At 35.8% G+C, this 25,196-nt stretch overlaps 1 protein-coding gene across 1 annotated transcript in view; it reads left to right on the top strand.

Moving 5' to 3' along the window:
* ZFC3H1 (zinc finger C3H1-type containing) overlaps positions 1 to 20,869 on the top strand; it is a 50,739-nt gene extending 29,870 nt beyond the window's left edge. The window contains exons 15-35 of the mRNA XM_046639510.1: positions 112 to 654; positions 740 to 849; positions 1,680 to 1,811; positions 1,919 to 2,040; positions 2,983 to 3,084; positions 3,294 to 3,413; positions 4,292 to 4,475; positions 5,983 to 6,169; positions 7,515 to 7,703; positions 8,272 to 8,509; positions 10,893 to 10,998; positions 11,082 to 11,280; positions 11,823 to 11,917; positions 15,272 to 15,382; positions 15,656 to 15,760; positions 15,893 to 16,058; positions 17,154 to 17,254; positions 18,781 to 18,882; positions 19,507 to 19,546; positions 19,800 to 19,862; positions 19,992 to 20,869. Coding sequence (XP_046495466.1) covers positions 112 to 654; positions 740 to 849; positions 1,680 to 1,811; positions 1,919 to 2,040; positions 2,983 to 3,084; positions 3,294 to 3,413; positions 4,292 to 4,475; positions 5,983 to 6,169; positions 7,515 to 7,703; positions 8,272 to 8,509; positions 10,893 to 10,998; positions 11,082 to 11,280; positions 11,823 to 11,917; positions 15,272 to 15,382; positions 15,656 to 15,760; positions 15,893 to 16,058; positions 17,154 to 17,254; positions 18,781 to 18,882; positions 19,507 to 19,546; positions 19,800 to 19,862; positions 19,992 to 20,129 — 3,153 coding nt within the window. The 3' untranslated portion in view covers positions 20,130 to 20,869. The remainder of the gene's footprint in view (positions 1 to 111; positions 655 to 739; positions 850 to 1,679; positions 1,812 to 1,918; positions 2,041 to 2,982; positions 3,085 to 3,293; positions 3,414 to 4,291; positions 4,476 to 5,982; positions 6,170 to 7,514; positions 7,704 to 8,271; positions 8,510 to 10,892; positions 10,999 to 11,081; positions 11,281 to 11,822; positions 11,918 to 15,271; positions 15,383 to 15,655; positions 15,761 to 15,892; positions 16,059 to 17,153; positions 17,255 to 18,780; positions 18,883 to 19,506; positions 19,547 to 19,799; positions 19,863 to 19,991) is intronic.
* The last annotated feature ends 4,327 nt before the right edge of the window (positions 20,870 to 25,196 follow it).

Genomic DNA, 25,196 nt, shown 5'->3' on the forward strand with positions numbered 1-25,196 from the left:
TTGATTTAGTTTTATAGTGTTGACATTGATTGTAGGATAGTACAATTATCTTACCAACAATTGTTTATAAAATCATAGCAATATAAAATATTTGTCATTTTCCTCCCCCAGCCAAACAAAATGATGAGATTGGACAGTTCTCCAATATCAAGTCCAAGAAAGCATTCAGCAGAACTAATTGCTATGGAAAAAAGACGGTTACAAAAGCTAGAGTATGAATATGCCCTGAAAATTCAGAAACTGAAAGAAGCTCGGGCTCTTAAAGCAAAGGAACAACAAAACATGATTCCAGCTGTGGAGGAGGAGCCCGAATTTTCTTTACCTCAGCCCTCACTTCACGATCTCACTCAAGACAAATTAAGTCTGGACACTGAGGAAAACGATCTTGATGATGAGATTTTATCTGGTTCAAACAGAGAACGAAGAAGGTCCTTCTTAGAATCCAATTCTTTTACTAAACCTAACCTTAAGCACACAGATACACCTAACAAAGAGTGCATAAACAAACCTACTAAGAATACGGTAGAAAAACCAGAACTTTTTCTAGGGTTAAAAATCGGTGAATTGCAAAAATTGTATTCAAAAGCTGACAGCTTAAAACAACTCATTTTAAAAACCACCACAGGCATTACAGAAAAGGTTTTGCATGGTCAGGTAACTGAACATTTCGTATTCTTTATAAAATCTAGAATTCACCCTAACCTTACTTGTCTTATGAAATGATTGTTTTCTTTTGCAGGAGATTTCTGTGGATGTGGATTTTGTAACAGCACAGAGTAAAACAACAGAAGTGAAGCCATGTCCTTTTAGACCCTACCATAGTCCTCTTCTAGTGTTTAAGTCCTACAGGTATAAAAGAAAGATTCAATAAACCTTTTAGGAATGCTTCTTGTTCTTAATATTTTAACCTTGAATATTTAGTGATAATGCAAAAAATGTTGAATCATGGTCACTGAAAAATTGGGCTTGTCCTTTTAGGGAGAATAAAAGTAGAGTGTCTTGTTGTCAGATTTTAACCGTATCAGGAAATAAAGTTTAACACATACTTGGGTTTATTAATTCTTATCAGATTCTGATTTCTGGCCACTGGGGGAATTGTGGAGAATTCTGCATTGTTATCTGTTAGGGATTTTAGGAAAAGTAACTGGAGTCTTAGGAGAATTTTTAATTTTTGTTTTTTAATTTTACTGTTACTCTAAGGCGTACATTGGCCAGCTTTCATAAAATTGATGTAGACGTTCTCAGATGATTAACTTTGTGTGAAGTTGTCTTTTTTCAGACTTCTAGAAGTTAGGAGACTGTTAAGTGGGTATGATTTAATCATAAAATTGTAAAGTGCCTACCAGGTACTATAGACTTTTTCCCTAGTTTTTTTATTGGCTGGTAACGTGTGCAAGAAATAACAATATTATATAGCATTTTATCAAGTGGGAAGAAAACACTACTTTTAAAATACAGGGGTTTTTTTGTTTTTTGTTTTCTGTTTCAGATCTTTTATGTTATGGGTATAAAAGTAGCTTGTCCCTATCACTTGATACTCTAGTTGTTCTCTAGAATTAATTTTGGTAGTTGGATAAATAGTAAGCTCAAAGTATAGAAATTTTAATTGAGAGGAAAAATGAAAATTTTCTCAACTTTGTGGGGAGTGTTTATGTCCTGTCCTCTTCTCTTCTCCGTAGATTTAGTCCATACTATCGAACCAAGGAAAAACTTCCCCTAAGCTCAGTGTCGTATAGTAACATGGTTGAACCAGATCAGTGTTTCTGCCGTTTTGATTTAACAGGAACATGTAATGATGATGATTGTCAGTGGTGAGTAGTTTTTATTTGTGAACATTTTATAATTTAAAAGACAGTCTTGGTTATTTAGCTTTGATGTGTACCTGATTATCTTTTCTGTATTGTCATTTTTATTTTAGGCAACATACACAAGATTATACGCTTAGCCGGAAACAGCTATTCCAGGACATTCTGTCATATAATCTTTCTTTGATTGGTTGTTCAGAGACAAGTACTGATGAAGAAATTGCTGCTGCAGCAGGTTTTTAAAGACCATTTTTTGTTCTCCAAGTGAAAATTTGAATTTAGGCGATTTAAAAATTTTATATTCCACTGTTGATGTCTTTAAATACTATAATAATTCAATACAGTAGTCAATAGCCATATGTTGCTATTCACATTTAACTCAGTGAAAATTTACTTCCTCTGTCCACTAGCTACATTTCAAGTGCTCAGTAGCCACTTTTGAACTCAATAGCTCGGTAGTGGTAAGTGCTTACCAATAGGACAGTGCAGTTAGAACACACTTCCGTCAGTGCAGAAAGTTCTTTGGATGGAGCTTATCTAAATAGTTCAGTTTATTTGGAAGCATATATTAACGTATTTCTATGGAAATTTTACTAATGATTTAAAAATAGACCCCTATTTTTATTTATTATTGTTTTCAAAAATAGAGGAGGGTTGGAAGTTAAGGTAACTGTAGGTTCAAATTCTACAATGAAATGAAAAGGATTTTAATCACTTTGACATTGTAGAAAGCACAGATTACTGTCAGGTATTGTGAGTAAATATTGTTAAGTTTTCCCCCAGATTTAGTGCCAAATAGTAAACCTTAAACTGTAAGTCTTTGGAAGTAAGGGAATTGGTGCTTATTAAATTTAGTGTTCTCACAACCCGAGGGATTGTAAAATCACTGAGTCTATTTAATCATTCCAAATTCGGAACTTTAATTTTCACGTACTTGTTTAGTTTGTTTCAGGAAGTACTTTCTTTTCAGTCCAAATTGGATGTGCGATGTGGTCGGGTTTGACATCGTAGTTGAGATAGTGTAGGCCTTGCCCTCTAGAAGGCCGTAGGTGTTTGTGACCAGTACCGTATACTTCCCTTTAATTCTTAAGCTGTTCTTCACTTCGTACTTTTTAATTAGCCTCATCTGTATTCCTTTTTAATACTTTTTATGAAGATAGTGTTGCTCTAATTTCAGAAAAATATGTTGAGAAACTTTTTGGAGTAAACAAAGATCGTATGTCAATGGACCAGATGGCTGTTCTCCTTGTTAGCAATATCAACGAAAGTAAAGGCCATAGTGAGTACATGTCTCTCACCCGGACACAAGGACCTTACGATTTCTTTATGACAGCAAGTTTTTTGCAGTTATTTTCTCAATATAAAAAAAAATGTCATTTCAGACTAACTTGATAGAATAAATTTAGCTGTTTTTGAATATTGTTTGGGTAGCCTTCAAAACTATTAAAAAACTAGTTATATCATCTAACAATCTCCTGTCTACTTTAGCACCTCCGTTTACAACCTACAAAGATAAAAGAAAGTGGAAGCCGAAGTTTTGGAGAAAACCGGTTTCAGAGAATAACTTCAGTAGTGATGAGGAGCAGTCTACAGGACCAATTAAGTATGGTAAGAAGTAATTTAAGACTCAAAATCATTAAATTGTAGTATTCCATCTTTGTCTAACACTTGGCTAATCTTTTGGTGTATCTACTAGCCTAGTTTTTTTTATTTCTATTTTTTTAAAAACAGTGATGCCATTTGGTGTTTACGGCAATTAGTTCTTCATTGTGCAGGACTGCCCCTTCGATTGCAGGACATTTTCTATGCATGGCCCCTGCCCAGTGAATGCAAGGATCACTCTTTAGTAAATGTGATGGCTTCCGTTATTGCTAAACATGCTTGAGTTGGGGGAGAGGAGTGGTACTGCTCCCATTTGAAAACCTACCTAGCCCATGTCCTTCTTGAGGCGGGTGTTCTGTTTTGTGAGTCCATGTTTTCTGACTTGCAAGTAGGCTCACAGGATGAATGAACAAAGTAATGTGTGAATGGGTGCCTTATTTTCAAGCATATCTTGTGTGATAATCTCAAATTTGCATAATTTACTTGTTTACTATTTGTGGGTTAGCAAATATCTAATTTACGTTATTGTAACACTTTTTCTCTAATTTAGATGGAGTAGTATAAATCATCTTCATAAATTATAGCTTTCTCTTACAATTTAATGAATGTAAATTATTAGATGATGTCACTTACTCTCAAAGTAGGGAGACCATGCATCTGGTTTGCCCAGCGGAGTCCTACTTTATACCTGTTGTCCTGGTGTCATTTTTAATAACACCCCCTTTCACTCTTAGAAATGTCCTAGTTTGGACAAGAAATTTTGTGATTGCTCTACCTTAAAACTATGAGTTACTTCATGTCATTAGAATCTTTAGAATATTTTAAAGATGAAGCCAATTTTTTTTAAGAGAAAGTGTGAAGCTAATGATACTTTTCCTATGTAGCCTTCCAGCCAGAGAACCGAATAAATGTTCCACCTTTGGATACAGTTGTCACTCCAGATGACGTCAGATACTTTACAAATGAGACTGATGACATTGCTAATTTAGAAGCAAGTGTGCTTGAAAACCCTTCTCATGTACAGCTCTGGCTCAAGCTTGCGTACAAGTACTTGAATCAAAATGAGGGGTAGGTTCTTTTAATCTTTGTGTGAACTGTTGCACATTTATATTTTTATGTTTGAGATTTATTTCATCTATGGTAATTAGCTTTCCTTCCTGGTATCAATGGAGTCTTTGTTTTTTGACAAAGCCAAAAACACTTCATTGTTTAAAAGCTATTAGAAAAAATTTAAGATTAGATCTTGAGTTGTGTGTATGGGTAATAAATTAGCTACGATTTTTAACTTCAGTAGGCTCTTATTTCAAAGTAAGATTAGTTAAAACAGTAAATTTTGAATGGTATAAGTATTACTTATTGAGTTTTCTTAAAAGTCAAGTAGTTGTCTCATAATAAAATTAGGATAAAATCACCGTGTTAAAGTTTATGTTAATTTTCATTTGGAGATTTAAAGCTTGTCTAAAAACCTCTAAATTCTGGTGAATTGACTTCTGTATGTAGTGTTATGTGTATTCAGATAAGGTAAATAGTAATTTATCTCACAAACTACAGCTCATATTGCGTAATTGCATTTTCTAACTTCTACTTTTTGATAAGAGTACCAGGAATAATCTTTTATTAGCATGATTTTAAAATTATAATAATACTGTTTTGGGGTTTTTTTCAGGCTACTCTGAATGTCTGTCTATCTTAAAACTTAGTATAAAAGCTTTTTGAGTAAGGCAGCATTGCAGAATGCTAACACACTACACACTCCTGAAGGTGGTGTTTATTTAACTCACATTGTGTGTCATTTCCAAGTTAATAGGATAAGTTACAGTGTTTTCTTTTCTGACTCATTTACTGAGTGCAGGCCAAAAGAACCATACATTATTTTATGAACAGGATCATGAGAGACAATTATCTTCTCCAAGAGATAGCAAGCCCATGACTGTTGAAAAGAACTATTATATTGAAAGCTTTGATATTTTGTGCTGGCAGTAGCTGGCCTTGAGGAAGAATTGTTTAACTTTTCCCATTCCTGCACCAGTGTAAATCATAAAAGGTAGTGCTGAATAAGGACGCAAAGCACATTTGAAGTTGATAATCTAGTGGTTTTATAGCACTGCTTTCATCTGGTAAATGCTCACCGAACATCCACTTAAAAAGGAATTGTTGGTTAGGGCTGGCCTGGTGACGTAATGGTTGGATTCGTGCGCTCCACTTCAGCAGCCCAGGGTTTATGGGTTTGGGTCCTGGGTGCAGACCTGCACGCCACTCTTTGGGCCATGCTGGGGCGGCGTCCCACACATAAAGTAGAGGAAGACTGGCACAGATACTGACTCAGGGCCAATCTTCCTCACTCCCCTCCCCCGATAAAGCAAAAAGGAATTGTTGGGTCTATGGGAAATCAAAAGCTTTTTGGATAGATGTGATCTAAAATCCTAATCTACCTCCCTTTATCATAGGTGATTCTAGCTGCTTGGTATGTTCTAATAGAACGTAATTTAAAAATTGACTCATTAGATTAGCTCAATTTAAAAGTATTTTCAAGCATTTTTTTTTTTAAATGCTCTTTTTTCTTTTAAATGTGTAGGCTATGTTCTGAGTCCTTGGATTCTGCTTTAAATGTTCTGGCACGAGCTTTGGAAAACAACAAAGACAATCCAGAAATTTGGTGCCATTACCTCAGATTATTCTCAAAGAGAGGAACCAAGGAGGAGGTGCAGGAAATGTGTGAAACAGCTGTTGAATATGCTCCTGATTATCAAAGTTTTTGGACTGTGAGTAGAAAAGATAACATAGTCCTGTGTGTATGTACGTGTTCATAATTCTTTGGGTCATTTTAAATATTGACACATAGCTATGCTTTATGTCCATTTAGATAGAAGAACCTTACTTTCAGTGTCCAGTAACCTCAACACTTCTCTGGGTCAGGATTAATTTAGACTAAACAAAAACAAAATATTGAGTGAAGGGTGATTTTTGTGTGTGTGTTGTTATTGTTAACTTTTATTGGTAAGAGAAAAATATTAACATTTTATACGTATCTATTCTTAAGCAGTTTTAGTTTGGGTAAAGTTAAGTGAATTTTTTGCACAGCATCTGAAAACGATTTTTTTTTTAATTTATGATTGTGTAACATTTTCATGAATATCAGGAAACACTTTGGTCTTTTTGTTATCTGTCCTCATTACCTATGGAAATAATCTGTAATTTGTACTAATATTGAACCTTGCCAAGATACAAAGATTTGGTGAAAAAATGAATTCTTCCTCATTCTTTGGGAGAATAGGATGTTTCCTACCCAGGCTTAAACTTAAAATTATAATTAATCCACTTGTAAAATAAATATTCAATGATATCTAAACTTTTACCAGCTGAACTCAGGAACCAGTAAATTCAGATATACTTTCAAATCTATTACTGTCAGGTCTGTTGTTTACTTGCTAACTGAAATTCAGAACAAATAGATTTGGATAACATAGTCACGCCTTAATGAGTGAACGTGCCACTCTCGTTCTCTCTCCTAGCTCAGGTACTGAATAGATCTGGACAGTGAAAGATGCTTGAATTTTGACCTGGAGCCTTGTACCAAAGTTAATGCTATCAATCACCACAAGATTTTACAGAGTTTAGGGGCCTTTTTTTTTTTTTTTTCCAGTTGTTTCGTCTTTAAAGGGCCTCTTAATTTTTTAAGTCTTAAATTATTTATTTTGTCACATATTTGTAGTATGAATGCTATTCTCACAATTTTTACACAGTCACACACCTAAGCAATGCACATTGTATGTGATCATAAGCATAGGAGGTTTTGGAGATCCATCGTGGTCTTGCTGCTGTTTGCCTGTTGATTCAAGGAATGGAGAGATGAAACTGCTTCAGCGATAGTTCTGAGAGTACATCTGTGGTGTTGTAGTTTTCATCTGATTCCTCTTTCCACCTTGTGGGAGAAGTGGAAAGCTAGGTTGTATAGTACTGGAAGATGGGTTTATACATATTTATAATTGCCCTTTTTACAGAAATTGAAGATTTAGTATACAGTTTCTTAATGAAATTTCAAGAATCTGTAGCTTTACAGTTTATTGTTATGAAGCAGGATTAATTATATGAAACCCCTTTGGGCAGTTTCTGCACCTAGAAAGCACCTTTGAAGAAAAGGATTATGTATGTGACCGAATGGTGGAGTTTCTGATGGGAGCAGCCAAGCAGGAAACATCAGCTGTCCTGTCCTTTCAGCTTTTAGAAGCTCTTTTGTTTAGAGTTCAGCTGCATATATTTACTGGGAGATGCCAAAGTGCACTTGCAATTTTACAGGTAAACATTTATTCTATCATTTAATTACATTTTGTGGAGAGTTTCTTAAAGGTCTAAAACGTTATAGGTAACATTATTTAATGATAAGAACACAGGCTTATAGATTTGAATCCATGTTTTGCCACTTACTAGAAAGTTGTGTGAAGTCGGGTAAGTTTATGACTGTTTCCTCCTTTGCTTAGGGGGGATAATACTTTCTTTAGAGTACTTATGAGGTTTAAATGAAAATAACATATGTTAAGTACCCAACAGAATAAACTTCAATATTCTGTTTTCTCTTTATCATTAGATTTTTAATATCAAGACACTTAAAATATACAAATAGGTTTAATCTTTTTTATGTCATAAACCTTAGCATAGTAAAAAATATGTTAATCTGGTATTGACATCTCAAGAGTTTTTTTCATTAAAAAAAATTGGTGACTATCAAAATTTTGACTTAGGTATTTAAGAACCATCCCAAGGAAATATAATACTTTTATTCTTATTTGCCTTTATATTCGAATCTTACTAAGAATAGAAGTCATTATTTTTAAAAACATTTTCAGATTTTTTTAATTTTGCCTAGAATGCATTGAAGTCGGCTCATGATGGAATAGTAGCTGAGTACCTTAAAACAAGTGATCGATGTTTGGCATGGCTGGCCTACATACATCTTATCGAATTCAACGTTCTCCCTTCAAAATTTTATGATCCATCTAATGCCAATCCTTCAAGAATTGTTAACACAGAACCATTTGTAATGCCATGGCAAGCAGTTCAAGATGTAAAGACTAATCCTGACATGTTGCTAGCAGTTTTTGAAGGTAAATATAAGTATTTATAAATTAAGTAGAACACTAACTTGTCCCTTGTTATGATTGTTTGTAATTAAGTGGAACAAATTTATATCTATATTGCATATTATAGTCTCACACTTTATTATATAAATCTCAAAAGATTAAGGATTGAATCAGATTAGATGGGAATTGACATCTGTGAAAGCCAGTAATTGTATACTACATTACCTATGCAGTTTTTCTGATTATGGCAAATGATAGCAGCTAAATGTAGATAATATAGATTATATAGGTTTAATAAGTTGATCGAATCACAGAACCAGGTAATTCTTTTTTTAAGCAACCCATCAAGGTGAGAGTTAAAAGATTATAACTTACCTTGTCAAATAATTATTTTCTCCGTCAATCAGTGAGTTTTATTGCTACTATACACTAAATGATATATCCGCTATGGAATACATACACATAAGGTATAAAGCCTATTCTTTCCTAATGAGTAGATAGCCTAGTCAGAAGATAAAATCTGTACGTTTGACATAATTATTAAACATATGAGGCCATATAGCTGTGTATTAGTATAAAGTCTAAATTCTGTGCTTAGAAGAGACTGGTATCGTGATTTATAGAATTATATGGTACAAGCCGTAAACCCGCAAGGAAGAGATAGTTGTAGATTGGCGTGATCAAGGAAGTCTTCATAGAAGAATTAGGTGTTGGAGTTAGATTTTGAAGCTTGTCTTCGATGTGACATAGTGGGCCTCCTCAAAGATGGAACACTTGTCCTATTTATATTTCCCAAGGTCCTATAATGTCTGACAGTATACTAAGTGCTTAATAAATGTTTATTTGAATAATCCAGTGAAGAAAAGGAGGACATTCCTGTTAGGGGAGCTAAGTAAACAAAAAGCAACATGTGGATGAGAATTGCATTGAATGTGAAAGGAGATTAGAAGAAGGGGAGAGTCCCTATCAAAACGAGAGGTTTGTGCTGGAGAATAGTAGGAATTAAGCTTGGTAAGTGGAATGATACCAGATTTTCAAGAATTTTTGTAAGTGTGGTAAACTTGATGGCAGTAAAGTTTCTTTAAGCAAGAAGGAATGAATGTGCTGAAGAGAAATGATACCAAAGGTAGGAAAACCAACCAGAAGCGGATGGCCATAACTGAGACACAAAAAAGTAACCTGGGAAAAAGAGAGTATTTATTAGAGACATTTGAAGTTATGACATAGAGATGTGGGAGACAGATTAAATGTCAGGGAATAATAGAAGAAATAGTCAAAGGTGATTTCAGAGTTTTGAGACTAGGAAAAGGAAGCTCTATTGATAGAAAACTGGTAAATTGGGAAGACTGATTTTGGTAGAACCGGTATTTGTGAATGGTAATTGGTCACTCAAGTGGAAATTTTTGTTGACAGAAGGAAATAAGGAAGTGGACCTTCAGTGGATGATTATGGATAGAGAAATGGATTTGAAAGTTATTAACATAGAAGTTAGTTTATTACAAAGTGCTTTACAGTTTTTAATGTGCTTTCACAGTAAATTATCCAATAGTTGAAGCTATGAGATATTTCATCTGAGGAAATGGAGGCTTAAGAGTATAGCATTAAGGGATAAAAAAGAGAAAGTCAGTGAATGAGAGCCACAGGAAATATAAATAATCTCTTGGAAACAGAGGCAAGAAGAAATTAAACAGAGGAAGAACATTATCAAATGCTAATCTGGGAGAATGATTGTAGAGATAGGCTTTCAGGTTTGTTTAGATATGATCCTTATAAGCAAACTTCGAAAGTGCAGTTTCAGAATGGCATTCACTTTTAAACTCCACAAATTCAGGAAGTTGTGCTGCCATTGGGCGAAGAGGAAATGGTGGCAGTTGTGCAAATTAAAACAGCATACCATTCTCCAAGAAGTAGCAAGATCAAGTAAAGGACTCTTTACAGGGGGACATTGTGTTTTGAAGGAGTAAGAAAAGGATTAGAGGAAGACATATAGATGACTACGGAACAAACAGCAGAGCAAGGCCTCTTCTGAAGTGAGTCAGAGAAAGATGAAAAGATAATTCATTCTTTGACCTTTTATTCTTTTTTTTTTTTTTTGAGATCAGTTTTAAGGAATTTAGGATAAATGCAGAAACACTTGTTTAAGTGAAAACACTGCTAGATGTGAGAGCTTATATTGGATGTTTTTATTTTTTACCAGGAAAGTGAGCATAAGAGATTGAATTTTAGGAGTTTGGAGATGTCAGAAATATTTCCTTTGGGTAAAAGCCAGAGTTCAGTAAAGGTGAATAAGATGATGGTCAAGCAGAGGGATAGGCCATCTTTTCCTATTGGTCTCTTAGAGTTTAAATGACACGGTCAGATAAGTCATCTTATGTTTGATTCATGTTATTGTGATGTTTTTGGATAGATGCGGTGAAAGCTTGCACAGATGAGAGCCTTACTGTTGAGGAAAGAGTAGAGGTCTGTGTTCCACTTTACACAAACATGATTGCTCTGCACCAGCTCCTAGAGAGGTAAAACTTAATTGACCAGCAGTTAACCTTGTGTTAAGAATTGATTTTTTCATGTGTTTAGACATATGCTTTTTCTTGTGAAGGTATGAGGCTGCAGTGGAGCTTTGTAAATGTTTATTGGAATCCTGTCCCATGAACTGCCAGTTGTTGGAAGCCCTTGTTGCTTTATATTTGCGAACAGATCAGCACGACAAAGCCAGGGCAGTGTGGCTTACTGCGTTTGAAAAAAATCCTCAGAATGCAGAGGTTTTTTATCACACGTGCAAATTCTTCATTTTGCAGGTAAAAAAAAAAAAAGTGAGTTATAGTTCTTAAATACAATGTTTTTGTCTTTCACATTTAAGATATTTCAGGCATCCGCCTCTCCAGGAAACTTTCCCTGGTCCTTTTGCCCTTTGCAAACTGTGTTAGGTGTTCCTTCTCTCTCTGCCGTGATACCCTGTGCACGGTGCTACCACTGCACTTACTACAGTGTGTTTGATTTTGTTGAAGTCTGCTTTATTTGCTCTGAGAGCTCTTAGAGGGCAGGGACCATGTCTTATTCAGATTCAGAGCCCCTGCACCTAGGGTAGTGCCAAGCATGTAAGAGAAGCTTAATAGATAGTTGGTGTATGAGACTTGATGCTGTGTATATTGGGTGTAAACCTGTTTAATGGTTAGTTGGGTTCAATTTGGAGATCAGAATAGAGAGGTTATCTCTACCCCCACCTACTCAAGAAACGTAGTCGAATCGAGGATTTTTTTTTTTAGGGCTTTTTCTTCCCTTGAAAGATTTTAGACATTGTAAGCCTAATGTATGTCCCATCTCCTTCTTTTTAAAATAGAATCGAGGAGATAATCTTCTTCCATTTTTGCGGAAATTTATTGCATCCTTCTTTAACCCGGGATTTGAGAAGTATAGTAACTTGGATCTGTTTCGGTAAGTTTGTGTAACTCTTGATTTGTAGAGGAATGAGAGATAGTATAGTTCATTGGAAAGACTGCACTTTTTTTTTGTGGTTTGATTACATTTAGACTGATTTAAAAAAAAAAAAAAAAAACAGTCCAACACTCTTACAGAATTGTTATGAGATGGGGCCAGCCCCAAGGCTGAGTGGTCAAGTTTGCATGCTCCGCTTCTTTTCTCAGCCATCACTTTCTCAGTAATTTATGTAGAGCTCTGTATTTACTGCCTTTATTTGCTTCACTGTGAGCTCTTGTTCTAACGACCATAAGAGGCCACAGCAGATCATGAAGAATGATTTTTGAGAGGCTTTTAAAGTTCTCTTTCCTTCTTCCTGCTCGTCTCTCTGTAGAGATCAGCAGACATTTTTCTTAAGGGCCAAATAGTAAATATTTTAGGCTTGCAAGCCACTTGTTCTGTCACTGCTTCTCACCTATACTGCTGAAGGAAGAAAGTAGCCATAGACAATATAAAAATGAACGGGCGTGGCTGTGTTCCGGTAAAATCTTATTTACAAAAATAGGCATAGTTTGCTGATCCTAAGTAAAACAACGGCAAAAGGAAAATATTTTATCATGACATACTCTATTATTTTCTGTTAGGAGGAGTTGAGAGAAGGAAAGCCTAAGCTGAGTATCTCCTGAAAGAATTTCTTTTTTTTTTGTTTTTTTTCCTTTTTCTCCCCAAAGCCCCCCCGTACATAGTTGTATATTCTTCGTTGTGGGTCCTTCTAGTTGTGGCATGTGGGACGCTGCCTCAGCGTGGTTTGATGAGCAGTGCCATGTCCGCGCCCAGGATTCAAACCAATGAAACACTGGGCCCGCCTGCAGCGGAGCGCGTGAACTTAACCACTCAGCCACGGGGCCAGCCCCAGGAATTTCTTATGGAAAATACTAAGTGAAGATAAAAATCTTGGCTTTATATATGCAAGTCTAATGTTTGCAAATATTTATCTTTTCTTAGGTGCTCCCTCGGTCCGCCTCCCAGTATAGAAGTGTTATATGAAGACATATTTTAAAAAATAACCCACATTTTGTTAAGTTAGTGGTCCATCCACTCTAGAATGTTTTATGAACATGGCAATTTTATTTTGAGATTTGGCAAAAAAGTTTGGAGTCACTGTTCTTTCCCAGACTTGAGTCTTCACATCTGTCCTCTTATGGTAGCCAGTCTATCGACATGTGATTTTAGTACTCTTCCTGAAGTTCTTTCTGCTCTGCTACATCTAGATTAGTATCTTACAATTAATTACAAAAGAATAATTTAAAATGCAAATTAATAGAAAAGAAGTTAACTATAAGGAATTTAGAGATTGTTCAGCTTCCCCATGCTGACTTTCTCCCTGTTCAAATTAGATTGCTTTAATGTCTCAAAATAAGACATGACAAATCCAAGGCTGAACCAAATTTTTCATAGACTTACTGGTTCTGGTCTTCCTTTGGGCATGGAAGTAATTGGTTTAGCCTAAAAGAAGATGCTGCCCGTTTCTGCCGTGGTAACTAATCAAAGGTCTTCAAATTTTCTTGATGTCAGCTTAATGAAGCAGAATAAATAAGTGTTAATAAAAATTTGAAAATGGGCTGCCTCTAAATAATTTTTTATTGTTTACTAAGTCATCTTCCTTTATTAAATTTTTTGTGGGAGGAGTCATAATTCCTAAGAGTTACGAGGAAAAGGTATCCTATACTTCATTTATTTAGACAATACTGAAGTTCTTATTTACACAGAGTGTGCATATCTGTTAATTTAGGAAATCTTTTTTGCATCACATACTAGGAGAATGGCAATAGGTAGGATGGTTTTTGGCATTGTCATATTTACTGATATTGGTATAAATTTTTTAAATTTATAAATATAGCTAGAGTTGATTAATAGGAGAAGTCAGTGCTCTTAATAGGTTCAAATTTTTTTTTTTAATTTCATGAGTAGAAATTGTAAAGGCAAAATACTTAGAACTGTAATATTTACCTAGAGTTGGAGTCTGTTGTTTCCCTTTCTGTGTAACGCTTAGCATAAAGATGAACAGAAAAGGGCCGGCCTGATGGCGTAGTGGTTAAGTTCATGTACTCTGCTTCCATGGCCCAGGGTTTGTGGGTTTGGATCCTGGGTGCAGACCTACACACCGCTCATCAACCGTGCTGTGGTAGCATCCCACATATGAAAAACAGAGGAAGATTGGCACAGATGTTAGCTCAGGGACAGTCTTTCTCACCAAAAAAAAAAGACAGAAAGAGCTAGATGTGGTAAATTTCATATTTCGAATAATTTGCAGATCAGTGGATAGCCATAAATGTTAACTCAGGGATTTCATTCACTTTACTGAAGTTAGCCTAGGGATAGAGTCTTACATAGATAGATTTGAAGTCATCTTTTCTAACTTACCTCAATTTTCAGTTGAGAAAACCGATATCCTTAGAAATTAAGTGATGATAGTATGGCTAGTTATGACCAAGCCAGGATGGTAACCTGACTTCTAGATGTCCCATTTCTTCCTTTTCTTATGGTTCCTCCTCCTCCTCCCCTCAGCCCCAATACAGCCTCTCTAATCCATTGAAAGTTAGTCCCTTGAAATAATTTTCAAATCCAAGATAAATGGTTATACTAGATGATCATTGTTGAGATCAGTGTATTTCCTTTAAAAGTATCATTCTTGAAGACATTGGTAAATGTTATACACGCACATTCAGATATATTGGGGGGACCCTGAATTAGTCAAAGTCAAATAGATTTCTTTACTGATCAACTTCTTAGAGCCTTTAATATCCTAATATATGTTGTGGCTTTTTAAGAGGGGCTGTAATTTCCAGTGTATCCCAATCTTATTTGATCATAGACCCCTTTTTGACAAGTGCCTTGTGGGGCAATATGTTATATGGAATATGCTTTGACATCATGTCCAAAACTGAATCTATAATGGTATGTGTATGTATGTGATGGAAAGATTGTTTTCAGCTATCAAGTTTTATAACTCTTAAAGAACTTTTTTTTTTTAAGAAGAAAGTACAGATTTTGTAGGAAAATCTTAGATACTTGTTAGTTTCATTTGTTTTTCTGTTTTTAATTAGGTTTAATTAGATGATTATGGGGGTTTTTTGAGGCTAGAATAAAAAATTTATTTTAGGAGAGGAGTTAATTGTGTAGGTGTAAAATAATAACCATGTGATGTTAGAAATGTGACCAAAGCGGTATGGTATACATGTAAAAGTAAAGTCTCATTACTTTATAAAAATATGTGAAGGAAATTCACATTGAAACGGAGGATTTTTTTTTTAAGTATTAGTAATCCATTGTGTGCATCAGCATAATTTCAAACAGTGTGTTTTCTTTCAGGTATCTCTTAAATATCCCAGGACCACTTGACATTCCAGCCCATTTATGTAAAGGGAATTTTGATGATGAGGTGTTGAACCACCAAGTTCCTTATTTGTGGCTGATTTACTGGTGAGACCTTATCTATTGTGGAGAGAAATGTTGTATACTAGGCTCCCATTTGTTATTTATCACTGAATTGCAGGGTGTTAAAATCAACCTGATGTTAAAGTCATTGAACCAAAATTGAAAGGATGCTAAGGTTTATCCATTATTAAAGAAGAAAGATCCAAAGAAGGATTCCATTGTAATCATATCTGTAATGTTTAAAATACACATTGTCATTCCTTTACCTAATATAATTGAGCTCCAGACATACAATGTTTTCCTTCATTTTTTAAACAGCCTTTGTCATCCTCTTCAATCAAGTATTAAAGAGACAGTGGAGGCATATGAGGCAGCGTTAGGGGTGGCCATGAGATCTGATATAGTGCAGAAGATTTGGATGGAGTAAGTTTAGTTCCTCTTAATAAGAATGGGATTTGGAATAAGGGGGTGTGGTAGGGAAAGGGGTGATCAGCTTTCTCGGTGAAAGAATTACTGGCTTAATTATTCTAAATTGTAATATTTTTCTTTTGGCAGTTATCTTGTCTTTGCCAATAATAGAGCTGCTGGATCCAGAAACAAAGTCCAAGAATTCAAATGTTTTACTGACTTAGTGAATAGATGTTTGGTTACAGTCCCTGCCCGATACCCCATTCCTTTTAGCAGTGCTGATTACTGGTCCAACTATGAATTTCATAATAGGGTAAGAACTTAAAGACTTTTTTCTTTAGATACTTGTACAAAAGAAGGGGACTTTAAAAATGACAACAAAACTCCCATTTTTATATCACGAGAGCTTTTCCTAGGACCACTTTCCTAGCATTTACTGTTATTCTTGACCATGATTCCTACTCTTCAAAATCTAGGAATAGAGCCCTTTAAGGTTCAGTTAAGATAAAATGTGTGTGTTGATTATGTCCTATTTAAGAAAATTTAACATTGAAGCAAAATGTAAGAGATGTTAAGGATTAATACATATTAAAGAAGAAAGATCCAAAAAAGTAATTGTAATAATATCTAACGTTGTGCTTGAATAGTTGGAAATGGAAAATTCTGTAACTTCAAAATAAGAACAGGCTTACACGGTGTAGTTGCTCTTTTTGTCAGTATTTTGTCAAGCAAATATGTCTATACATAGGGCATAAGAAAGCTGAAATCAGGTGCTGTTTAGAATTTTAAGAGTAGAATCTGATTAATGATATATTTATAATGTTATGCTCTTATAGGCAATGAAGCAAAGGGTTTTTTTTAATTTGTTTAGTTTTCAGAGATCCCTTTTATTCAGTGCAATGTAGGCTAAAAGCTCTACTGAGGCTCAGTGTAGACCAAAACCTGGATGTATTTTATTTTTCTTTGGTGGGGTGGTTTTGTTGCCAATCGGGATAACCAATTATTATGCTTTGTACTTCTGTGCCATTCTTTATCCCAGGATCTCAAACCACTTTATGGACATTAAGTCATTTACACACGGGCATTCCATGAGCGAGATGTGGCAGGTATCATTAGCCCTATGGCTTGCCCAGCTATACAGCAAGTCAAGGCAGACTCAGGAATGAAACCCGGACTCTGGCTTCTTGTCAGTGTTCTCAGTCCATGGCCCTCATCACTAGACCATATTTCCTAATTCATATTTGGAAAGTCACTAATATAATTAATGGTAGGAACTGTAACTCACAGCATCATACATTATTATAATTTATACATTCATGTCTTAAAGGCCATGTTGGTTTTCTCATTAAAACAGAGATAATTGGATTTCACATTTTGTTGCATTCATTTCCCCCCTCAACCTTTACAGGTTATTTTCTTTTATTTGAGTTGTGTTCCAAAGACCCAGCATTCCAAAACATTGGAACAGTTTTGCTCAATTATGCCAACTAATTCTGGACTTGCACTGAGGTAAGAAAAAATAAAATTCTCTTGGTTCTCAGCTCAATGATATTGGCTCTTCATATAAAATTATTCTTGAAAACTTGTTAAGAACAGTCTGTTCTTCTGCTGTTTCCTACTTGATATATACTACTTTAATTCCAGAGTTGTTAACCAATGTATAGGTATTCATGTAAAAGTCAGTATAAGAATGTAGTCACTTCAGAAAATTGTGCAGGTTATAAGAGGGCACATAATTCAAGTTAAGTTCATCTGTGTTCCCTAAGCACGCACCGTCTGTCCACAGCACATGCCTTATAAGCAGTAAACATGCTTTACAAAGGAATATTATTTCAGAGGTTTTTAAAGTGTTACAGAGACAGCAGCCAATTACACATATTTTGGTTACTATGACTTGTTTTCATAGTAGATCAGTTGCTCTCAAATATTAGCATGCATCACAGTCTCCTGGGATGCTCATTTAAATTGCAGAGTCCTGACCTTGAGTCCTCAAACCACATTTAAGAAACACTTATCTAGGGATTTCATACATTCAATTAGAAGGAGATTTCTAAGCATTTTCTTGTAGTTTCTGTGCTCCACTAGAGTAAACCCATTTTCACCCTCAAGAATTGTGCTTTCTAGTTCAAAAAGGTACCCTGCATGCTAATGCTTTGGCTTCTACTTGTGCAGTCATTCCACTGCACTTGTTTTGTCTTATGTTTCTAAGTTTGTTTTATGGATTATAAGTACCTAAAATATTTATCACATATTCCCTTGTGTTTTAAAGTATTTACATTCCATTTAGCATGTATGTGGGAAAATGGTATAAGAGATTGAAAAAAATCAAAATCCTAGGGCTGTGACAGAAATAGCCATAGTGTTTTATAATAAAAATTCTTAGTAAGCATGCTAATCTGCAGAAGCTAATTACAGAAATTTGTATAACATCGCTTTTGGTAAAACACGTGAAATAGAAAACGTGGTATTATTTTGACTCATTCGTATTTTCATAGGCATTTGGAATATAGGTGGTTTAATTGTTGATTTTGTTGGTAAAGCTCCCCTTCTGTGTTTTGATACGTCTTATTTCCCTGTGGTCATCCTTATCCTTTTTTTCAGAATAGAGAACTTAATAATTAGTCACTGCACTTACATTTTATCTCAAGAAACATTCATGATTAAGTATACATTGTGTACTAAAGAAAGAAGAAACCAGGAAATTGCATTACTGTATCAAGTCATTATTTTAGAAAATTTGAGGGAGGGGCCACATGGAGTGTCCTTTGAGAGAATGCTTTAATATTCTGAGGAATACCTGGGCCCTATTTTAGTTTGTTGAAAATGGCATGGGTCTTGACTGGACCTCTTGCTACTTTGCATGTTCCTGTCCAGGGTAATTTTTGTAAGAGACATACTACAGATACTTGCTGAGTAGCCTTGATGAAATTTAACTGACCAAAACTTGTACCTCATCAAACATTCTGCTCGGAGAGCACATTTGGGGTTCCCTGTACTTGCAATGCTCTGTTCATTTTCCTGAATGTACTTTACAGGCTACTTCAACATGAATGGGAAGAAAGCAATGTTCAGATTCTGAAACTTCAAGCCAAGATGTTTACATATAATATCCCAACATGCCTGGCCACCTGGAAAATGTAATGCAACAATCATGTACCTGTTTTTATAGCTATTGCTTTTATTTGTAAGATTTGCTCCAGACAGGTAATTTTAAAATGATGTCTGGTTTTTTTCCTGGACAGATCTCTACTCTAATTTAGAGGGGTTTTTGGGCACTTGCTGAAGTTTTATATCCAGAGTGAGGTGCTCATTAGCAATTGCTTCTAAAAGCAAAATGGATAGAGTTTTCCTTTTCCTAGAAGGAGAACATTTAGATAACAATACTGTTATCAGACAAGCCTGTGAGACACATTTTAAGACCACCTCTTTTGAAATGCAGGGTTTTCCCCATGATAGTCTGGTGTCTTCTTTATTTAAAAGGTGTTAGTTCCAGGTATTTTTTTACTAGTAATTATAAGTATTTTTCATGAACGTTATTTATGTTCAAAACACTGGTCTGCTTTATTCTTGTAAAGTTGATAAAAATTGTTGAATTTTTCTTTTCACTATAGGTTACCCTCCTTGGAAGTTTAGCCTGTTACTTTCAGGAAGTTTTGTACTCAGATTCCCACAGTCAGTATTCTGCCAGTGGTAGTATCTCATTTTGTTCAAATATATATAAATTTTTCTTTTCCCTTTTCTATATTCCTTTTTTTTCTTAGAGCCATTGCTGCTGAGATTGTTCTAAAGGGACAAAGAGAGGTAAGTCATGATTGACTGTCAGATGGGTCACTTTTTTTTAAGCCATCCTGCCCCTTTTGTTAACTTCTCAATTTAAAAGGATTGAAGCATAGAAGTTAACATCCTAAGAACTCTAAATGTTTGGAAACTCCAAAGCCCAGTGTAACCATTTTGTCTTGAGAATTATATTATGAATACCATTCAAATGGTTAGGATTATAAAGGTGTTTTTCATCGCGTTTCCTGATGGAATTGTGTGTATATCTATCTTATAGGTCCACCGTTTATATCAGAGAGCCTTACAGAAGTTACCTCTTTGTGCATCACTGTGGAAAGATGTAATGCTTTTTATCTTTTATTTCATCTTGAAGTTTTTCTATAAATTTTCTGCATGTGCCATGTCCATTGATGTGGTGATGCTCAAAGTCTAGCTAAGTCTTACTTCTGTGCTTCCCTGTCTTTTACAGCAACTCTTGTTTGAAGCATCAGAAGGAGGTAAAACTGATAACCTGAGAAAACTAGTTTCCAAGTGCCAAGAGATTGGAGTCAGCCTAAATGAGCTCTTAAATTTAAACAGTTACAAAACAGAAAGCAAGAATCACTGAACACTGGGTGCAGTCAGTTCTAAGTCCTTATAATAATTGCCAAAATTATTTGAATGATCCTTCAAGATTAGGCTGATCCCTGGCTAAGGTCTGTGTAAGGCAGACAAGCATTACTGATCATATCAAGTCCCCTACAATATCCTATCCTCAAAACCGGAAGCAATGAACATGACCCTCTTCGTTTGGATAAATGAACTTCCCGTTTGGCCTGCTTCTAGGCCCTGCCAGATTCTCATAACATCATGTACGTAAGTATAGTTCTTCAAAGTGACTGACATTTATTTTAATTTTGCTTTGTTTTTGTTTTTCTTTTTTACTCTCCCCTTCCTTTATGTTGTGCTGTTCCTGATTCACTTGACACTCTGATGCCTGAGAGATTCTTGTTTGGGAGTTAATTCTAGGGCTGTGTTTACAGTAGAAAGCAGGCAGTCCCTTTTAGTTCTTCCTCTTTAAACCTTTGAGATTCTTCATTTCAGGATTTAAAACTTAAGCAGTCCAACTTAAGGAAAGTGTAACTGCCATGGCCACAAGTCTGCTAGTTGCACTTGAATGCTCTAACAGGGTTGTTTATTGCCCTTTCTACGTTCTGGACTCCTTGCCGAGACTGTTTAACTTGAAGATTAAAGAAACTATTGCAAATGCAGTGCATCAGAACCTAAGAGTGGTCAAATATTATGTGCAATTTTTTTGTAAAGAAATTTTAATTTATAATAAAGTTTAACAGTTTAAAGAACAGTTAATATTTGAACTGCTTTGTATTGAAATACTACTTTGTAGTATTAAAATTGTTTATAAACAAAATATTTTTAATATAAGTTAACTTTTTAAAAAATGTTGCTGTCTTTATTCCCTTTGCACACTCTGGTGGGAAAGGGTTGAAGTAGGACACACAGACATTCGCTGTAACCATCAGTACTTTGTTAGCCTGAATCTACTTTCCCATGAAAACATTCCAGGGACTTTTTAATTCATGAGAAGATGGGTCATCTTCTGTTTTGAGGACAGTGAACAGATAGGTTTGCACTACCATTAAATTCCTTGTTCTCAAGACCACAGTGTTTAGAAAGTATCTCCCAACTGTAGGTTGAATGATTTGCTTAATGACATGCTGTCTTATGTTGAATATCAATATGACCAAATATAAAGGAGACCTTGCTTTGTTTTGTTTTCAGTCTATAGTGGGTTGTTCACACCTGGTAGAAAAATTGTTAATGTCACACACACTGCCACAAATCCAATCTTAACAGCTACAATGCGATCAAATTATTTGAGTCAAAGCAGCAGCCCCATGAAATACTAGGCAAGTTTATACATCTGTACATTTATATAATGCTCCGTCAAAATAAAACCATGTTTTGAGGCCCTACCAGACAGTGCATATTTAGCTAGTAAGTGCTGGTTGGTCAGGTTAAGAATGGAACCCATTTGTCTGTGTCTTTCATTAAAACAGAAAGAAACAAATTGGCTTTTCTCTAAAACCAAAGAAATTTGAGGGGAAGATAGCAATCCCAGAGGGATATCCTTCCATTGTCCACATTTAACTATTTCACCTTAAAAGCTTTTCCTGCTCTGATTATGAAAAAACATTGTTAGGTCCTTGGAAAAATATTTCCAGTCTATCCCCCCATGGTGTGACAGTTTTGATGTTAACTGAAATGTCTCAGTAGTTTTTCGGAGACACTGCTAAGTTTTTAACTTTTGTATATTCTAAAATCTACCATTTGTTGCATTAACAATTCCATCAGCAGTCACTTTTTTTTTCTTTAGTGAGGAAGATTCTCTTTTAGCTAACATCTGTTGCCAATCCTCCCCCCATCTGCCTCCCCCCCCCACACACTTGAGGACGTTGGCCCTGAGCTAACATCTGTGCCAGTCTCCCTCTATTTTGTGTGTGGGTCGCCACCACAGCATGGCTTGAGTGGTGTAGGTCCATGCTCAGAATCTGAACCAAGGCTGCAGAAGTTGAGTGGGCCAGACTTAACCACTATGCCATGGGGACGGCCCCAGCAGTCACTTTTGCCTCTTTTTTTAAAAAAGGATACTTTGCATTGGTGCATGCAGCTCCCATGTTCAGCTGTGCAGGCCACACACTGTAATGATTCCGAGGGCAGGTTGTAAGCAGTCATGCAGGCAGAAGCCCTGGCATCTGTTAAGCAGCTGTTTTCTTTTTGATCAGTGGTCATACTGCTATTTAAAATCATGAAGCTATCGTACAGAAATTATATTGCCTTAAAGATACCCTCTTGTCACCTTTTCTTCCTGTCATTTTACAAACTCACTTTAACCTCCACAGAAAAATAGCAAACTGCGTACAAGTGAGGTATATGTTCCTGTCATCCTTCCATATTCAGTTTTACTTTTTAATGAAGTGCTTTCAACAGGTAATAATTAGAACATTAAACAAAACTTGAGGTTAAAGTTGATGTATTATTGTAGTAAGATGAATGTAAAATTTAATACACTGTATGACAGAAGTCTCGGTTGGCAGAGAAATGTCCTACAGTGAGAAAGGATCAGTCTGAAACCTGCAGTCCCTTGCACTCCCCCTTGTCTCCAGGCAGGGGTCACACAAAAGAGGCATTTTAGGCTATGGGGTTTTATCTCTGATAAAGGAAGTGGTGTGGCAGATTGCGGTGTATTTTTATGTGTTTTTCTTCATTTTAGAGAACAGCCTAATATTTCTATTTGCCTTTTAACGGAAAATGGACCTTGTAACATTGTTGCCACTGAGTTATCTAAGGCGGTTTGCTTTCAATTAAAGGGCCTATAAACCTACATTACAAAGCAAGCAGGGATCTCCAGGTGCAACATCTAAGAGCTCAAGGCACTAGGCAGACAAGTGAAAGGTCATGAAGACTGACAACAAGTGTAGAGGGACTTTATTGAAGATTGTAGTTCAAATATTTATTTTTCAAGATTGTTGAAAAAGTAGGAACATGTGGCTATAATACAAAGCAAGGCCAATGTTCTTAAAGTTGTCACATGTTCACAGATAAGTCATAATTTTCTTCAGTCTGCGTTCATATCTCTGTTAACATTATTAGCGTGAGGAAAGAATGGAGAAAACACAATTTTAGTGACCTTCTGGGTTTGGGAGTTATGCCTGCAAATGTATCATTCCTCCTCAGTTTAAATTAACAGTAATTATCCAGAGCATTTTGGAACAAGAGCTGTTCAAGAAAAGGCAGACTTCCATGGGATATTTTTGATGCTGTTTCTTTTTTGTCCTTCACAAATTTCACAATCAGGTCTAATCTTTATCTTTCCAAGCTGTGGTACTTAATGTAGGTGGTAAAGCTGAGCTGCAGAAGTTTTTTCTTTCTTTTGTGTATTTGTTAGGGCTCTATTCCATATACCACCAAAAAGCACCCCACTCTCTGCAGGTGTTCTTCAGGCATGTGTGTACTATTTCCAGGGCCAGTGAACAACAGCCTGAGGATGTGCTGCCCCATCCTGCCCTCGTTCCCGTCTTCCACCACCACTCCTTCCTCAGGAGTGTAGCCTTCCTCAGGAGTGGTTATGCAGTACTTTGGGAGCACTATTTGATGGCGAGATCTGCAATAAATGTGAAAAGGTGTTTTTTTTATTTTTTTCTGTCTGACATCTTTGAGGCAGATAATAGAAAACTGTATCTATCTTTCATAGATGGTAAAATGGATATAGAATACTTGTCTCCACTTTTCATTTAGTGACCTTCACAAGAGGGACCCCATAACATGTTTTCGGAGGTCCTATGGTGAGAACCAGGCATTTTTTCATTCCAGAATCAATCTGAACTCTGTGTTAGACACTCTCCATACAAAGATGAATAAAGGGGTCCCCAAGTCTAACAGAACAGCAGAGCATAGGCCAAGGAAGCTTCTCCAAAGGGGATCCAAAGTTAGGTTAGAGGTTGGGGAAGTCTTCCTGGATGAATTGTTGGCTAAGTCATAAAATAGGAGGAGGAAAACTTGAGGCCAGTAATACTATTTTCAAAAATTATGTGCCGCTTATACCTAAATATTGTAGAAGGGTTTGCACATATTTAGAAACCGGTGCATTTTTTAAAACTTCCTAAAAAGCTTCTTTGTCTTTATGCTGATTCACAGCTAACAATTTGTTAGACATGATGACAGGTAAGACGTGTAAAACTCCATAGCAGCCACATCTATCCAGAAGAGAGGTTTCTTGGGGCAGCTTGTGCTTTGAAATCCACGTGATCATGACAAATAGGAGTCAGATCTTATCAGGCCCAGTTTAGACAGCCTGGATGTGGAGAATCTGATTGGAATTAGAACTGGTGCTACTGGTTTTATTTTTTCTCTTTTTCCCTAACTTCTTGGGTAATACATGAATAAAATGCTACTGTCAACATTTACTAGTATCTACAACTTGCACAGCCCTGTTTTAACCCCAGTCAAGGCTACAGTTAACATTTGTTACTCTCTTTTAAGAGTCATGGTTATTTTTCTATCTATATAGAAGAACTACCTGGAGATGACCCAGTCTCCAGTGCTTTAAACTGATTTTTCCAATGACGTTTTAGCCCAGTCCCAGAAATGTTTCAATCAACATGGAACTCGGTAAAGCCACCAATAGTTCAGTTGGGGAGCAAAAACTTTTGCATGAGCTTAGAAGGAATATGTGCTTCATCAAGAAAGCAGAAGGTCAACAATTATCTGAGACCAATTCGATTGGTCTTAAGTGATGTGACTTTGTGGTGAGTGCTGGTGGGTCTGAATTTTTTCCTCCTATTTAAAGATAACTTATTGCATAGAAGACAGTAAATAGAATGTTGAGTATGTGAGTCAATTGTATCACAAATACGATAGAATAAGGAATACTTTACTTTTATGCAAGACTGTTTGATAAATTTTGGAGGCTGCCCAAAATATAAACAAATATGACTCTTCAAAGGCCGCCATTTATGAATTAAGTAAAAGTCTAAATCCAAACATGAAAACTTTGCACGTCTGTTCTAAAAGAGAATATACTGCATTTACCGTTGGTAATTTGAAAGCTTCAAGATTGATTATCAACTCAGCCAAAATCAAAGGTGGGTTTACAATATTGTTTGATGGATCAAGC

The sequence above is a fragment of the Equus quagga genome, chromosome 1 (assembly GCF_021613505.1).
Source record: "Equus quagga isolate Etosha38 chromosome 1, UCLA_HA_Equagga_1.0, whole genome shotgun sequence".
Lineage (NCBI taxonomy): Eukaryota > Metazoa > Chordata > Mammalia > Perissodactyla > Equidae > Equus > Equus quagga.